Genomic DNA, 15,728 nt, shown 5'->3' on the forward strand with positions numbered 1-15,728 from the left:
AATTTGAACTGAAGCCGTTCCGATCCAAAACCCGTTTCGTGCTGTAACCCGTCTCGTGCGGATACTTGTGCCGGCTTGAAACCCATTCCGATCCAAAACCTGCCCCGTTTCTTTAAGACACCAAGCCACATCGACCCATTTCTTTAATGTTGTCGACCCGCTTTGACCCGAAAATAACAAGATGAAATTTCAAGTGACCCATTGTGACCCATTTAGTTAAAATATCTTACCCAAACCAACCCATATAACTTTAAAAGCAACCCAAGCTAACCCATTTGGAAGGCTTTGGGTCAAGATTGCCCCCTCTAGCTATTTCATATGTGCTGCAGTGTTAAAAAAATTCACAACCACCAAACCATGTCCTTTTTTTTGTATTTGTGTCATAGTAGTCAAAAGAGTACAAAGCACACGTCTAGGCACTCAGGCGAGAACTTTCTCTAGAAGCAATAGAAGCACGCGCCTTTCGTGAAGTTAAACCAAGGTGCTTTTTAAATTTGTAAAAATTAGAAAAAAGTAAATACATGCCTTTCGCAAATCTAAAGCAAGGTCCCTTTTTAGTCTCGTGCATGTGCTCTTTTTACGGCTTGTGTCTACACGACAAGCAAGCTCTATGCGCCTTTGACTACTATGCTTTTGCGTGTACACATGTGCACGAGGTGGATAGAAATCAGATAAAGCAGCAAACCATAGAACGAACATTTCACAAAGTAAAATACGCTTATGAAGACTTACAAAGTCAAAATTTGGCAACATACCAGATACGTATCGCTATTTTACTGGCAGTGCACATTAGGATGAACATTTTAAAAATAAAAAATGCACTAATAGGCTCACTTAAAGTGCTAAGTCGGTACACATCTTAGCCATTTATATGTAGTGAACATTTGCATCGTCTTTGTAACAATATGAGCTCTCAACTTACCGATGAGAAAATATAACGCCTTATCTCGGTGGTGATGGAGGCACGTTAGACTTGGCCATCCCTACCCATGCAACAAGCCCAACAGCAAGAATTATCCACCCGAATATATCGTACTTCAAATCACTGCTCTTACTTTTGGCGGAACTCTACAACACAGAATAGTCCAGCGTTAGAGAAAACTTTAGAAGCAATAAATCCCAAAACAAGCATTCTATTTAGAGAAGGAAAAATTACAAGTTTTGTCCTTTATCTTAATACCACTTATCAGGCGGTGTCCTTTTTAACGAATTTTGACAATTTTGCCCTTTACAAGGAATTTTGTTGCACGTTTTGTCCTTTAGCCTTAACCCAGTTAGATTTTCTTGTTAAACTTTGTCACACAAGGGTATTTTAGTCTTTTTACCCATTTATTTTAAAAGCCAACCCTAAAATATTTTGTTTTATTCTTTTAAATAATATTAAATAAAGAGTGAATTTCAAGTTTTGTCCTTTATGTTTAGGCCACTTTGCAAGTTTTGTCCTTTATGTTTAAATTTGACGAGTTTTGTCCTTTATGTTTAAAAATCAAGCACGTTTTACCCTTTATGTTTAAAAATCAAACACGTTTTGTCCTTTATGTTTAAAAAATCAAGCACGTTTTGTCCTTAAAAATCAAGCAGAAAGGACAAAACGTGCTTGACTTTTAAACATAAAGGACAAAACTCGTCAAATTTAAACATAAAGGACAAAACTTGCAAAGTGGCCTAAACATAAAGGACAAAACTTGAAATTCACTCTTAAATAAATGTGTAAAAAGACTAAAATACCCTTGGGTGACAATATTTAACAAGAAAATCTAACTGGGTTAAATCTAAAGGACAAAACGTGCAACAAAATTCCTTGTAAAGGGCAATACTTGTCAAAATTCGTTAAAAAGGACATCGCTTGATAAATGGTATTAAGATAAAGGACAAAACTTGTAATTTTTCCTTTAGAGAAATATACTATCATAAAAATCTGACAAACAAATTATTCGGAAAATACTTGAAAAGAAGATTTGGATTTGAACAAGCATTTTGGGTCAACCTGAAACAAATCGTTTTTTTAGCTGATCTAACACATGACCCAACCAACCCATGTTGTGACCCCAAGGTGAGAGCAAAATATGGGAATATGCATGATAACCTTAGCACTAGAAGATGCAGCGGATGATCCACCCAATGTCTGTTGAGCTTGACCAAGTCCTCCATGTTTGTGGATCTCTTTGTGCAACTCAGGTGCCTGCAATATTCTATTTTAATCCACGACATTCATCCAACTTTTTACATAAAGATTAAGTACGATATATCAATCTACACCTACAGCGTAATGGAGATGATAGGAATCGGATTGGTAACGGATATGAAATTAAAACTCTAACACTATGTTCCCGAGTCTCATTTAACAGGGGGAGAGGAGGGAAAATAGATGAAAATATGAAAAATCATGTTCCCGAGTTTCATTTAACAGGGGGAGGGGAGGGAAAAAGGGAAGAAAATATGGCCAAATATGACCAAATATTCATCCTCCCAAATTGGAGAGATTAGGAGAGAAAATTTTCCTTCCCCTCTCCTCCCCTCCCCTCCCCCTGTTAAATGACTTGGGAACATAGTGTAAATAAAATTCATAAATCGAACGGTCTCTCGTGATACAGAAACACCACACAAGAAAATGATAAATGAAAATCAAGATACAGACACACCACTTGACTCTAATCTAGGCTCCAAGAACACCATCTACGTGCCGGGTTTGAACTAGCATGGAAATCAATTTAACTCAACAAACCAAAGAGATAAAAACACTAAATTTCTTTTTCACACATAAACACACTAACTTCGTTGGTAACAAACCTTGAATACATAAAGGAAAGAAAATAAAACTACCACTACTCACAATCTAAAATATAGGAGATAGTACTACTGTACTACTATCCTTTGAAGCAAGCAAAGGTGCAACTAGCTAAAGCATAAAAAAGAAACTGAAAGAAAGGACTTATAATGGAACATGGGAACGTGGGCCATTTGTTGAATAATGTGTGTTGCATGGAAACTTTATATCTTTCCACCAAAAATTCAACTTCAGCTGCCTTTATGGATGGTCCGAGATCCGACCCGGCTTACCCAAGTTACAATTCTTATGGATCGATGAACCGACATACAACAGGAGTTTAAGCTAAAGCGCAGGAGGAAGAAATTACAAAAATCTATTGTCAAGGATACACATGTCAAATTCCAAAACTATTGAAAAAATTAACTCCTTGAACGGATATACTGATTTTGGAGTTTATACAAAAAGTAACAGCAAAATATGTGCATCTGCCAGAAAAAATATTTTCAAGATAGTATATATATAAGAGTTAAGCTGCTTAAGCATAGGTTTGTGCTTAGAAACAAAAGCAGCCAGCAGGTAATCAGCTTATTTCACCCAACGGGCAAACTTGAATTCTAAATCCAACTAGGCAGTTAATGCGGAAAAATATCGGTTATCGGTCAAGGACCAATATTTGAGATATCGTTTATCGCGGTGAGATATCGGTAATTTATAATATCATGCATAAATATATATATATTTATATTTATATTCATATCTAGAGCCTCTATATATATACTAGAAGTCTGGAATTTGGTTGAACTCATGCGTGCCCACACGAATGCAGCTCTGAAAACCCGGGCCCGCGTGCGGCAGTTTTTGCACCGCCATTTAAGGTTTTTTTAAGCAGCGAGACATAAAAGAAATGGCCCAAAATGCAGTTTTTGTATTAGAAAAACATAAAAAATGGCCGCAAGGCAGCCAATATGAGATATGCAAAATATCAGCGCTATATCGGTATTTATCGCCGATAATATCGCTCACCGAGATGCAGACCGATATGGCACACCGATATGTTGGGCTAGGGCCGATAACCGATATATCGGTGATATAGCACCGATATATCGGCATATCGCCGAAATTAACTGCATAGAAATCCAACAAAAGCTAGCAGTTTGAAATAAGCGATATCAACCTGTTTACTGAAGTTAACTTATTTAACCAAACATAGGAAGTTTTCCATAATTAAATACTCAAACGTGCTTATGAGTTATCGGTTTTTAAAAGAAAACACAACAGGCAGATAAGCAGTTTCCGTGAGCAATCCCAAACACTCACTTGGTATGACACAAAACCTAGGGCAACTAATAAGAAACCATAATAAGACATAAGTATACAAATTTAGTAGAATACCTTAGCACAGGATGCCAAAGATTGGAGATAATGTTCATTCCCTGGACACTGTGACAATACAATTCATTAAAAACACTCATAATCCAGATTTAACAAGTATTCTGGGAGAATGTTCAACTTTTAAAACTTCTATGTACTGATAGGGCTGCAAACGAATTAAACGTTCGGCGAACAGTTCGTGAACCGTGCGGTGGGTTTGTGTTCGTTCGTTTATTAAACAAACGAACACGAACAAGAAATTTCGTTTTTTTAGTTAAATGAACAAACATGAACAGAGGTCACGTTCGTTCGTTTACGTTCGTGAACGTTTGCTAACGTGTTCGATAGTTCATTATTTTTTTAGTTTTTATATTTTATTTAAATACTTGAAAATTTTGACAAATAAAATATGTAATAAGTGTCAATGTATTATATCTTCTGCTCATAAACTCTTGTTTGTGTTCGTTTGTTTCCATTTGTATTCATGGATATTAATTTATGCTCATTTGTGTTCATCAACGTTCATTTTCGTTCGTTGCCTAAAATTAACAAACAAACACAAACGAACACGAAAAAGTTCATTTCCTTATCAAACAAACACGAACATAATATCTCGTTCGGTAAGTGTTCATGAACAGTTCGTGAACACATATATTTCTTAACAAACGAACACGAACAAGGTCTTGTTCGTGTTCGTTCGGTTCGTTTGCAGCCCTATATGTACAAGTAAAAAGATAGTACCTCTTCTACAGCCTTTTGGAAACACCGAAGTGCATCATCAAACTGAACCTTAGCTTCATCAAAGTCACTAGTTAGAAATGCACCAGCAGTGTAGGCATTCCCTAAGCACCATAAAGCCTCGTGTTTTGCCGGATTGATAGATAACGCCTCATCCAGTTTCGACACAGCATCTAGATTTTGTTTATTGATTCATTGTGAGCCAATCATATGCATTCTTAGCAAATTATTAAAACGTAATACATAGATTAAAAAACAGAAAATAAACTCCTGGAGCAAAAACCGCATTATTATCACGTGATACCAAGATAAGCAATAGCAATTATAGTCCATAACAGTACCTTTAAGCATCTTCTTTGACTCATTGATATCTCCAAATTGGGATAATTCCAGCAGAGCTCCACCCCATCTTGTTAAATTCTGTATTAACATAAGTACATAACATGATCAGTCCTCTTCTTTGAAGTCTCAATGTTTAGATTTTGAGTTAAATGCCATTTTAGTCCCTGTGGTTTGGGCCATTTTGCCAGTTTAGTCCAAAGGTTTCATTTTTAAACTGTGGGTCTAAAAATGTTTCACAGATGCCATTTTAGTCCACTGGGTTAACTTCATCCATTTTTTCTGTTAACGAAAAGGCCAATTCGGTCATTTTATATGGCTGAATTGCCCTTTTAGTTAACAAAATTACATACAAAATGACCGAATTGGCCTTCTCGTTAACAGAAAAAATGGATGAAGTTAACCCAGTGGACTAAAATGGCAACTGTGAAACCTTTTTGGGCCCACAGGTTAAAAAATGAAACCTTTGGACTAAACTGGAAAAATGGCCCAAACCACAGGGACTAAAATGGCATTTAACTCTTAGATTTTTAACAACCACTAATAAAATCAATTGCTAAATATAATTTCGAGAATTCATTTTTGGTTGCTATGGTCTCCATTTTTTTTGTATTATAGTGTCCCATTCTCTTAACTCATTAGATCACCACCTACTAGACACAGATATGCCGGAAAAGTTTATTATAGTAAAAATAGCACCACCTATATTTTAATTTACACCAATGTAGTAAAAAAATTAGTGTTCAGAATGTTCCTGTTTCCAATCCTTTAAGATAGTGTTCGTTTCACACAATGTAATCTGAATGGAATTGGAATATTCCATTCCTTAAGATGTTCGTTTTAACAAAAGAAGGAATTGAAATTGAATCTAGACCGTCGTTTCGCCTCCTTCTTGCTGGATACAAGGTAGTTATGTCATTTTATATATTTTACATTCCAATTCCATTGATATTTACACCAACCAAACACATTACGAGATTTCAAAGGAATTCTTTAAAATCCAATTTCAATTCCACGAAACGAACAACACTACCTAGAAATTACAAAACTACTTAACTCAATAGCTATGCAGTAACCAACTGGGGTGTCCCAGTTGGCCAGCCTCATCCCTTCTTTCAGTAGAGCCCCGGGTTCGAGCCTTGGCAACCCCAAGTATTGAATTCCGGGTGGGATAATCACCGCCAGGCAGCTATGGGGCTGAGCTAGCTTGCGTGAGTTGAAATACTCCGGCGGCCGGGAGGTCCGTGCACTAACCCCCCCCCCCCCCCAATAGCTATGCAGTTAATATCGTTGATATATTGGTTATCGGTCCCCATGCAAAATACCAGTGTCAAATGTCGGTCAGAATATCGGTACCGGTATAGTCGGCGATATTAATGTATCACCGATATTTGACCAATATAACCGATATATCACTGAATTGTTAGTGTTAAATTGCTATATGTATATAAATCTGCATGATATTAAAATTACCGAGATAACCTATATCTCAAATGTCGGTCCTTAACCGATATCCGATATTTTACCGTATTAACTGCATAGCTCAATAGTCTTAAGCAGCATGAGGTTAATTACTAAGAATATCCAAAAATAATAAAAGAAACTAACTAAAAAAGTAGCATATATCTCAACCATCGATCTAGCTATAACTAAAGGGAAATTACACTAAGGATGAGAGGAAATCAATGAATTCGAAACAACCGACAAGTATAGAAGAGACGTACATCTACATCGGTAGGGTTCTTGGCGTATTCGGCCTCAGCGTTCATACGAGCATGCTCGAAGATCATGAGCCTCTCCAGATCATTTTGAGCACCGTCCATTGTTGCCTTCTTGCTTGGTGGATCTAACACTTAGCTAGGGTTTATGAGTGCAAGCCGAAACTTAACTATAGCCCGGTCCAACCCCTAACTCACCTTGATATCATCGGTGTTTATTGTTAACTGTATTATTTTATCTTACTCTTTTCTGCAAATGTAAATTTAGTTAAATATTAGAATATTTGAAAAAAAAAAAAAAAAAAAACTTACTTAATATTAATAAAGTTTATTATATACGGAGGTGTTTATGGTTTGGTTTAAAACCGTAAAATCGTTTTGATCAATCAGTGATTTGATTTTACGGTCGGTTTTTTATATATTTTTGATCAGTCGATTTAAAAATTCCAAATCATAATGAACGGTTTGTAAACGGTTTATACGTAAAATCGAGCATGTAAAACCAAACCATAAAATTGGTGTATTCTAAATTTAAAATATTTTATATTACATATATTTAATAATATGGTCTGGTTTTGTATTAGATCCTTGTTTAAGCGATTAGTTTTCAGTGTATTTTGGTGATCTATGTGTGTTATCAATTGTACGTGTGTCTAGATGATGTGTTATGTGCCGCTATTAAATGTTTTTAGTTGTTTGGTAGTTTATTAAGAATTTTTTGAGTCAAATGCTAAAATGGTACTCGAGTTTTGGTCACTTTAGTCCAAAAATAAACCTTTTGAATTTGGGTCCTTGAGGTTTCGATTTTGATGCCATTTTCATCCAAACGACAAACTGGGTCAGAATTTTCTGTTAACCTCCACCTTTTTGTCACGTTCCTCATTTTAAGTTAGTTATATAAAGGGATAAAAAGACAATTCTACCTTTCATTAAAACGAGGAACACAACAAAAAAGGTGGAGGTCAACATAAAATTCTGACCCAGTTTGGCTTTTGGATGAAAATGGCATAAAAAATGAAAACTCATGGACCCAGATTCAAAAGGTTTGTTTTTTGAACTAAAGTGGCAAAACTGACCTAAACTCAGGGACCACTTTGGCATTTTACTCATATTTTTTAGTCCACTATGTCTTTTGGCTATTCTTTTTTAGTAGTTGTATCTTTTTCAGTGTATTAGATTTAACTAACTCCAACTTTCATCATTGGCCGATAACACTTCCAACTTACGAATTGTATCACGTCACTCTCAACTCTCAACTTTCAACTAATTTTCTTTTGACACTCCCAAAATAACTGACCTAACCTAGTTAGTTTTCTTCTGACGTGGCATATGACTTGGCATTTTTGTTAACGTGGGATCTGACATGGCACTTTGACATGACACTTTTTGCTGATGTGGCATTTGACGTAGCTTTTTGATGTCGAAGCATCTAATGTGGCACTTGTATAGTGACGTAGCATTTGACGTCAGTTAATTGGATTAAAGTTCTGTTAGTTTAGGAGTGTCATAGGAAACTAAGTTGAAAGTTGGAAGTGGCGTGGTACAATTTGTAAGTTGAAAGTGTTATCGGTCAAATGGTTAAAGTTTTGGTTATTGAAGTGTGGTTGTGTTTGGGAGAGGAAGGAGTTCAATGGGTAACAACCCTATTCAACCTTATTTTCAAGTCTGGAAAATGCCAAATCAATGGAGGCGTAGTGTTGTAGTGCCCTTATATAAGAACAAAGGGGACACCTATTGTTGTGAGAACTACAGAGGAATTAAGTTGCTAAGTCATACTATGAAGTTATGGGATAGAATAATTGAGACTAGAATTAGAAGAGAAACCCAAGTTACGATAAACCAATTTGGTTTTATGCCAGGGAGGTCAACTACGGAAGCGCTACACATTCTAAGGAGATTGATGGAAAAGTATAGGGAGAAGAAACGAGATCTGTATATGGTGTTCATTGACCTAGAAAAAGCAAACGACAGTGTACCATGTGGCTTGATTTGGGATAGTTTGGAGGGTAGAGGGATACATGGGACGTATATAGACAAAATTAGGGATATGTATGGTGGGACCAAAACTTATGTTCGTGCGCCAGTAGAGGATACTGATTTTTTCCATGTGGAGATAGGACTCCACCAAGGGTATGCATTGAGGCTGTTTCTCTTTGTAGTTGTCTTGGACGAGTTGTCAAAGTCATTGCACGAGTCGATTCTGTGGTGCATGCTTTTTGCAGATGATATTGTGTTAGTTGCGGAGACTAAACAACGCCTGAATGAGAGGTTAGAATAGTGGCGGGCTTCTTTAGGACGAAACGTATGTTAACCTGAGCCAAGAGAACTTTAGGACGAAACGTCTCTCCGACCTCTCAAACTTCCATGCAATAACCTGGGCCATTTAAGTTGTATGACATTTTAGAAAATGTGTGGCGTATTTAGAGAATGTGTGGAGTTTTAAGTTTTGTTTACTTGTTCTACTTATATAATGACCATTTTTTTAGCACGAGGTAGATATATGTTTTTGCCAGTAAAAAACATTAGTAATTATACTTTTTTATGTGTATTTTTTGTATCTTTTGTCGTGCCATGTAGGATGCAAACTTATAATGTGATAGGTAATTATGACGCTTTGAAAAGATAGATAAATTCAATTACCATGGTGTTGCTTTTCTACTACTTCTAATAAAACAAAATAATTTTTAGCCACTTGTCATAATCTTAACCCATTAGTTGACACTTGGCATTAGACTAATACCTTTTTACTTCTTTTGACCGCCAAAACCAATTCCCTCTCACGCTTCTTTTATTTTCCTTCTTCTTTCTTTAACCTAATTAAGGCTTCACCGTTTCACACAATTGTCTCTTCACCTTCACTCCAATCATCTTCCAAGAATACCTTCTATTTCCATATTTAACAATGAAATTCGCTGGATCTACATATATAGATTGTTTTATATTCTTCTGGTTCTTCATCTACGTCTACCTTTTCTTAATTCGATTCAGAAATTCTCATATCGATATACAAATCTGTAAGTTGTTTATGTTAAATTTGTTCTTTAATCATTATCATGTGTTCTTTCATTTCTTTAATTTCTTAAAATTATGTTTATGTTGAATTAACCCTAAATCGGATGGTTATTGAAAAATCTGTTGATTTTGGGGTTTTAAGTTATGGTTTTGTATAAGAATATGATGTTTATGCAAAACCCTAAACCCGATTTGGATGCTGAATAAATTTAATTTCTAATGTTTTTTCATTCAATCAAGTTTATATGAAACCCTAGATCCGATTGTTATGTTGTAACACCCCAAAACTTATTTTAATACTATAATAAATGAAAAATGGATAAATTAAATCATGGGAGGTTTTCAAATCAAAATTTAACAAGTCTTAAGGGGGTAATATGTAAATTATAATTAAGAAGGTTTTAATTATGTTCAAACCACAAAACCCACACCCTGTGCGTGTTCTGGGTTCGATTAGAAGAAGGGAAACAAGGGTTTACCCTTGTTCTTGCAAAAATTCGCCAATTGACAAGGAGAAATCAAAGATTAATTGTTGCATGTACTAAAGTTTCAATCATCTAAGCATACCTAGTGGAGTGGTAAGTCGAATTTCTGAAATTGGTGAATTTTAGAGAAAGGGTTTCGACCCAACCATGAATTCGTGGTATGATTTGTGTTAGTTAGATGTTAGGGTTACTCCCTAGAATCGAAATCATGTTGATTTTAGTTTTATTGGAAGAAAATTTTATGAAACCCACCTTGTGAAAATTGTATTATGAATAAGAAGATTTTAGGGATTTTGATTATATGTAATCTTGATATGTGATCCTGTTTGTAATACTTGAATGTAAGATGAATTGGTGTAGACTAAAGAAATTGTAAGAGTTAGGTTAATTATTGATGGCATGTATGATGAACTAGTGAAGTTATGCTTTAATTGTTGTACATTATGTTTTATAAATGTAACGCACACTAAGTGCTCGATGAAATGCTTGAAAGAATAATGATGTGTAGTTTGGAACATGATAGAATGAATTGTGAGGACTAAACGAAAGAATAAATGTGTTGATATAGGCGTGAAGGAAGAAGGTTCAAATTCCAAGAAAACGGAAGGATCACAAGACCGAGGTATGTCCCGTTACATACGAAACTTTACTTATATTTTGTAGTAAATATATCGAATAACCCTTGATATAATAATTATTCCATGTTATAATGATTACGGTGTTAGTAAAGATTAGTAAATCCCTTGCGGATTTGGTTATGCTAATGAAGAATTACGTTAAGTTATGCAAGTCGACCGGTTCGTGTAGACTAGGTCGAGTAAGGATATGTTACCATCCGTCTAGAACGGGTGGTCGTGTAAGCCAAATCGCATGTATGAAGTTCAATCCGTTATATGGATAGAACGATATGTTTATGATGAAAGCAATCACCCTGATGTTACCGGGTTGTAAACGATACGCTTAAATCTCTTTATGAGAATATAAGCTTACCCATTTAAATGGGTAAATCGAATGCATAATGATAGGAATGAAATCAAACGAATGCGACTAATAAGTGGTATTGTAAGCAAAATAAGTAATAAGACTAATTTTTTTTTAAAATTTGTTGTTGAACGTAGGTAAATCCTCGACTTAGGCTTATGGACGGCTTGGAACGTGCACACTTGGTCTACGCCCGCCTCACGCTTCCGTTACAAAATATTTTTGAAATGGGTTAAGTTTTGGTCATATGTATTTAAGCCTATGTAGTATATTGATATCTTTGTTGTTGGGTAAAAACTTAGTAGTTGAAGTCATGTCGTGTCCAATGTAAACTTTATCCGTTTTGGGTTTTGTCAAGGATGTTAAACGTTGAAGTTTGTTGTGTAAAACAGGTTGTTAATGGTTTTAAAAGAATAGGTCATGCCGAAAATTTCCAAAATTTTTCCATATACATTATGCTAGTTAATTAGGTAAGGTTTGGGGCGTAACAAGTTGGTATCAGAGCCTAGGTTTGAGGGATTCGAGCTGGAGTAATAGCGCTTGAACTCAAACCAATGGTTCGCTCGAAAGTGTGCTCGTTCCAAGATTGCCAACGAGGTAAAAATTTAAGTTTTCGGTAAACGCAAGTATGCATAGTAAGCTTATAATGCAGATATTGAAGATAAGTATTTTTGTATGTAATGAGGGGAGGTGAAACGGGAAGTTCCAGGGACCGTATAGCTGAAATCGGCCTGAAAATACGATTAAAAGTGCTTAAACTGTAACACCTCGAAATTTTGGGTCCAATAATGAGCTGACACGTGTCATGAGTTTACACGTGGCATTAAACATTAAATAAAGGACTAAAGTTGACAAACCTTGAAAGTATGTAAATTCGAGGGTTAAAAATGTCAACGAGGGGTAAATATACTGTATAGTAACCCTAAATGATGCTCGTACCTTCAAACGAATAAATCATGGATCGTACGGAGCGAAATGCGGAAGAAAGTGAGAGGTTACAAACTACAGGGGTCAAATGTGTCAACATGTTTAAATTATACCCTTGAGTGACCCTTTGACGAACCCGAGACTTTGTAACAGTAAAATACGCTCACTAGAATATACGATATAAATTTCGCAAAGTTCCATTTTAAAACGAGAAAGTTATGATCAAATTCGTATGCGAGGGGTTAAAAGCGTCAACAATAAAAGTTAAGGCTTTTCGGATAGTAATTAAACTAACCGGGGACTTAAGAATGCGGGTAAAAGTCATGAGGCCCTTATTCGTAAATAATCGAGGGCCAAATCGCAAAGTTACCCCTTTGAAACCGAAAGGTCAGGTTAATGATTACAAAAGATTTGAAAATCTTGTGAAACAGGCCTCAGGCGGGCCGCGTTAAAGATTCGAGTAACTTTACGCGGGCCGCGAGCCACCTATAGATTCGTTTACTGACTAAAGGATTCAGGCGGCCCACATGAGCCTAGCCTGATCCTTTACGCGGGCCGCGTGAGAGTCCCAGATGCAGAAACTTTGGACAGATTCAATGTTTGAGCTTGTAAACGTTCATTGATGCATTTATTGAAGCATGAGCGCCCTCTACATGTCCCCTAGCACTGTAGGACACCTGCTGATCATCCATGAACCATTGTAGGATGAGTTGTAATGATCTTGTGTCACACCCCCAAAATCCACCCGCGGAGTACCACCGCTTGGAGGCGTGACTGACCAGGATCAAGCCACCAATTATATCAAACATAGCATTTAGTAATAATCAAAGACATAATTGGTGTCCAAAACCAAACACTGTTTAAGTAGCGGAAGCATTAATGTAAAACCCAAAACATAAGTATCAATGTGTGAATGTAAAAGTGTTTAATAAGCATTCACGAGTTCTTGTCCACAACGACCCGCCTCTCTTCTGGTGCAAGCTCCAAGTATACCTAAGGTCCTGCAAGGCATGCAGCAAATAATCAACAAACTAGTTGAGCGAGTTCACAGGAGATAAGTTTGTAATACTCATGCGTAAGTTCATCTAATAAGGCTTCCCAAGCAAGTGTATTCTATTGGTGAGGAATTCTCACGTTTATCCTTTATAACGGGCTTCTCATTATGGTACTTACTAGACTAACTTCCGACCATGTGTTCTTCTTTACCGAGAACAGGAAAACGTACAGGGTCACGTAGGCTTTACGTGACGTGCCCTTCCCCGAGGACATGGTACGCGTGGGGGCTACGCAGGCTTTACGTAGCGTGGCCTTCCGACCCGGAAGCCAGTAGAAGGTATTGGGTTACGTAGGCTTTACGTAACGTGTCCTCCCGACCCGGGAGACAAATGGCAAACATACTGGGTTACGTAGGCTTTACGTAACGTGTCCTGACTAACCTGAGGACGATGGTCTATAGTCTGGTATATGCGTAAGTACGAGTAATCATTCCATTTTATCATATCCAACCCAATTCCCAACCCGGGAATCCCATGCCTTGGCTGTGTGAACTCACCTTGGTTTGCTCGGCAGATACACAAAGAGTATAGATAAGCTAGTAATTTGTCAATCACGTCCTAGCATGGTTGTAATACAAGTCAGGTTCGGTGTTCAAGTAGTGCACGTAAACAATCAAAGCAAGCACTTGAGCGATTCATTATATGTTTCCCAAACAATACCCGGCCCAAACAATAAACCCATTCAGTAAGCGGCCCAAAGATAACAATTTAGACATGGAGGTTTCGGCCCAATTAATCAACATACAATGTCTTGTGCGATTGGCCTAGGCCCAACTATAAACGGCCCATTGTGTTGTGTGATTCAGCTAGCATAAGCAGCCCAAACATATGGTACGTAGTGGACTTGTGCGGTCCGATTCAGGTTGTGCGATCGGACATTCCCGGCCCAATAGACATACTCGTGATCCAATATGTCCTTGTACGATTAGGGACCCTTGTGCGATCGGGTTTCTTGTGCGACCCGGTGAATTACCCAGCCCAACACTTATCCGGCCCATACAACTTGTGCGACTGGGCTGCACTTGTGTGATTGGACCAGCATGTGCGACCAGCCCAGTTGTGCGATCGGGCCTGCTTGTGCGTGTGGTCCAATTGTGCAATCAGTTTAATAATTTCCGAGAATCATGCACAATCGGTTACAATCAATATTGCTTCCAAACTTATCATTCTATCAATTAACATCCACTACCTTTTACAATATTAGATCAAACAAGGGTTTTTAGTATCAATTTCCTATGAACCCTAAACTCATATCAAGTCTAATCATCGAGCACAACTAGCAATCATAACAATTCGATGCTTATCCTAGTTCGATACATCCCAGCCGATTATCACGGCCAATTACCAACATCATTCCACACAACTAAATCGATTCATGACTGTTAAGAAATCAACGTAACAAGAACATCAAAAACGATCACATCATCAATACACGTGTAAGGCATAGCAATATCAATTCGATTTTATTTTAAACATTAGCAATACTCAACCGAATCATACATGAATCATACAATCAATGACCAAACAACATCAAAGCACTAACCGGATGAAGGTAGAGGATTGATTCGTTTCACAAGCTTCAAAGTATGTGTGTGTGTGCCGTCGGGTCCCAAACAAGCCGAGAGAGAGAGTTTAGCAACTAGGGTTGTGTGTGATAATGTGTTGTAACAAAAATGAGGGAACAAAACTCCTTACGGGTGTTTGTTCGTGTGAAGATAAGGTGGGCCGAACCCCTCAATGGGTTGCCCTAATGGTCCGCGTACAAAGGTAAGGCCCAACCGGCCTTGTGCGGATGTTGTGGGCTTGTGCGGTTCGAGTTATTAACATTTATATATATACAAAGCACATAATAACAAACCATTTATTAAATCCAAACATATAATCCAGTTCACATATGCACGTAGCGTTACAAAAAGCGAGTCTAAAATTCGAGTTGTCACATTATCCCCAACTAATTGGAAATTTCGTCCCGAAATTTGGTATGCACTCACTGAGGAAGCTAGGTAAACTGTACTGTTCACTGATTTTCCTGGGGTGTCACATCCTCCCCCCGTTGATCTGGAATTTCGTCCCGAAATTCCGAAGTAGTAGCTTCAGCCTCAGTAGTGGTTGCCTTGTTCCCGAATAACTGGGGGTACTTTTCTGTCATCCTGTCTTCGCGTTCCCAGGTGTACTCTGGGCCACGTTTGGAGTTCCAACGAACTCGAACAAGAGGGATTCTCTTGTGTTTGAGGACCTTCACATCCCGGTCCGTGATTTCTACTGGTTCCTCGACGAACTGCAACCGCTCGTCGATAGTGAGTTCCTTAAAAGGAATGGTGAGATTTTCATC

The 15,728-nt window shown here is 37.3% G+C and overlaps 1 protein-coding gene across 1 annotated transcript; it reads right to left on the reverse strand.

The window, feature by feature from the left end:
* Nucleotides 1–681: 681 nt before the first annotated feature.
* LOC110921264 (mitochondrial import receptor subunit TOM20) lies at nucleotides 682–7,141 on the reverse strand. The gene is made up of 6 exons (XM_022165554.2): nucleotides 6,943–7,141; nucleotides 5,221–5,299; nucleotides 4,883–5,052; nucleotides 4,163–4,210; nucleotides 2,087–2,182; nucleotides 682–1,068 (listed from the first exon to the last, which is right to left on the reverse strand). The coding sequence occupies exons 1-6, from the start codon at nucleotides 7,039–7,041 to the stop codon at nucleotides 943–945; spliced, it is 618 nt and encodes a 205-aa protein (XP_022021246.1). The 5' UTR covers nucleotides 7,042–7,141; the 3' UTR covers nucleotides 682–942.
* Between the last annotated feature and the right edge of the window lie 8,587 nt (nucleotides 7,142–15,728).

The sequence above is a fragment of the Helianthus annuus genome, chromosome 17 (genome assembly GCF_002127325.2).
Source record: "Helianthus annuus cultivar XRQ/B chromosome 17, HanXRQr2.0-SUNRISE, whole genome shotgun sequence".
NCBI classification, from domain to species: Eukaryota; Viridiplantae; Streptophyta; class Magnoliopsida; order Asterales; family Asteraceae; genus Helianthus; species Helianthus annuus.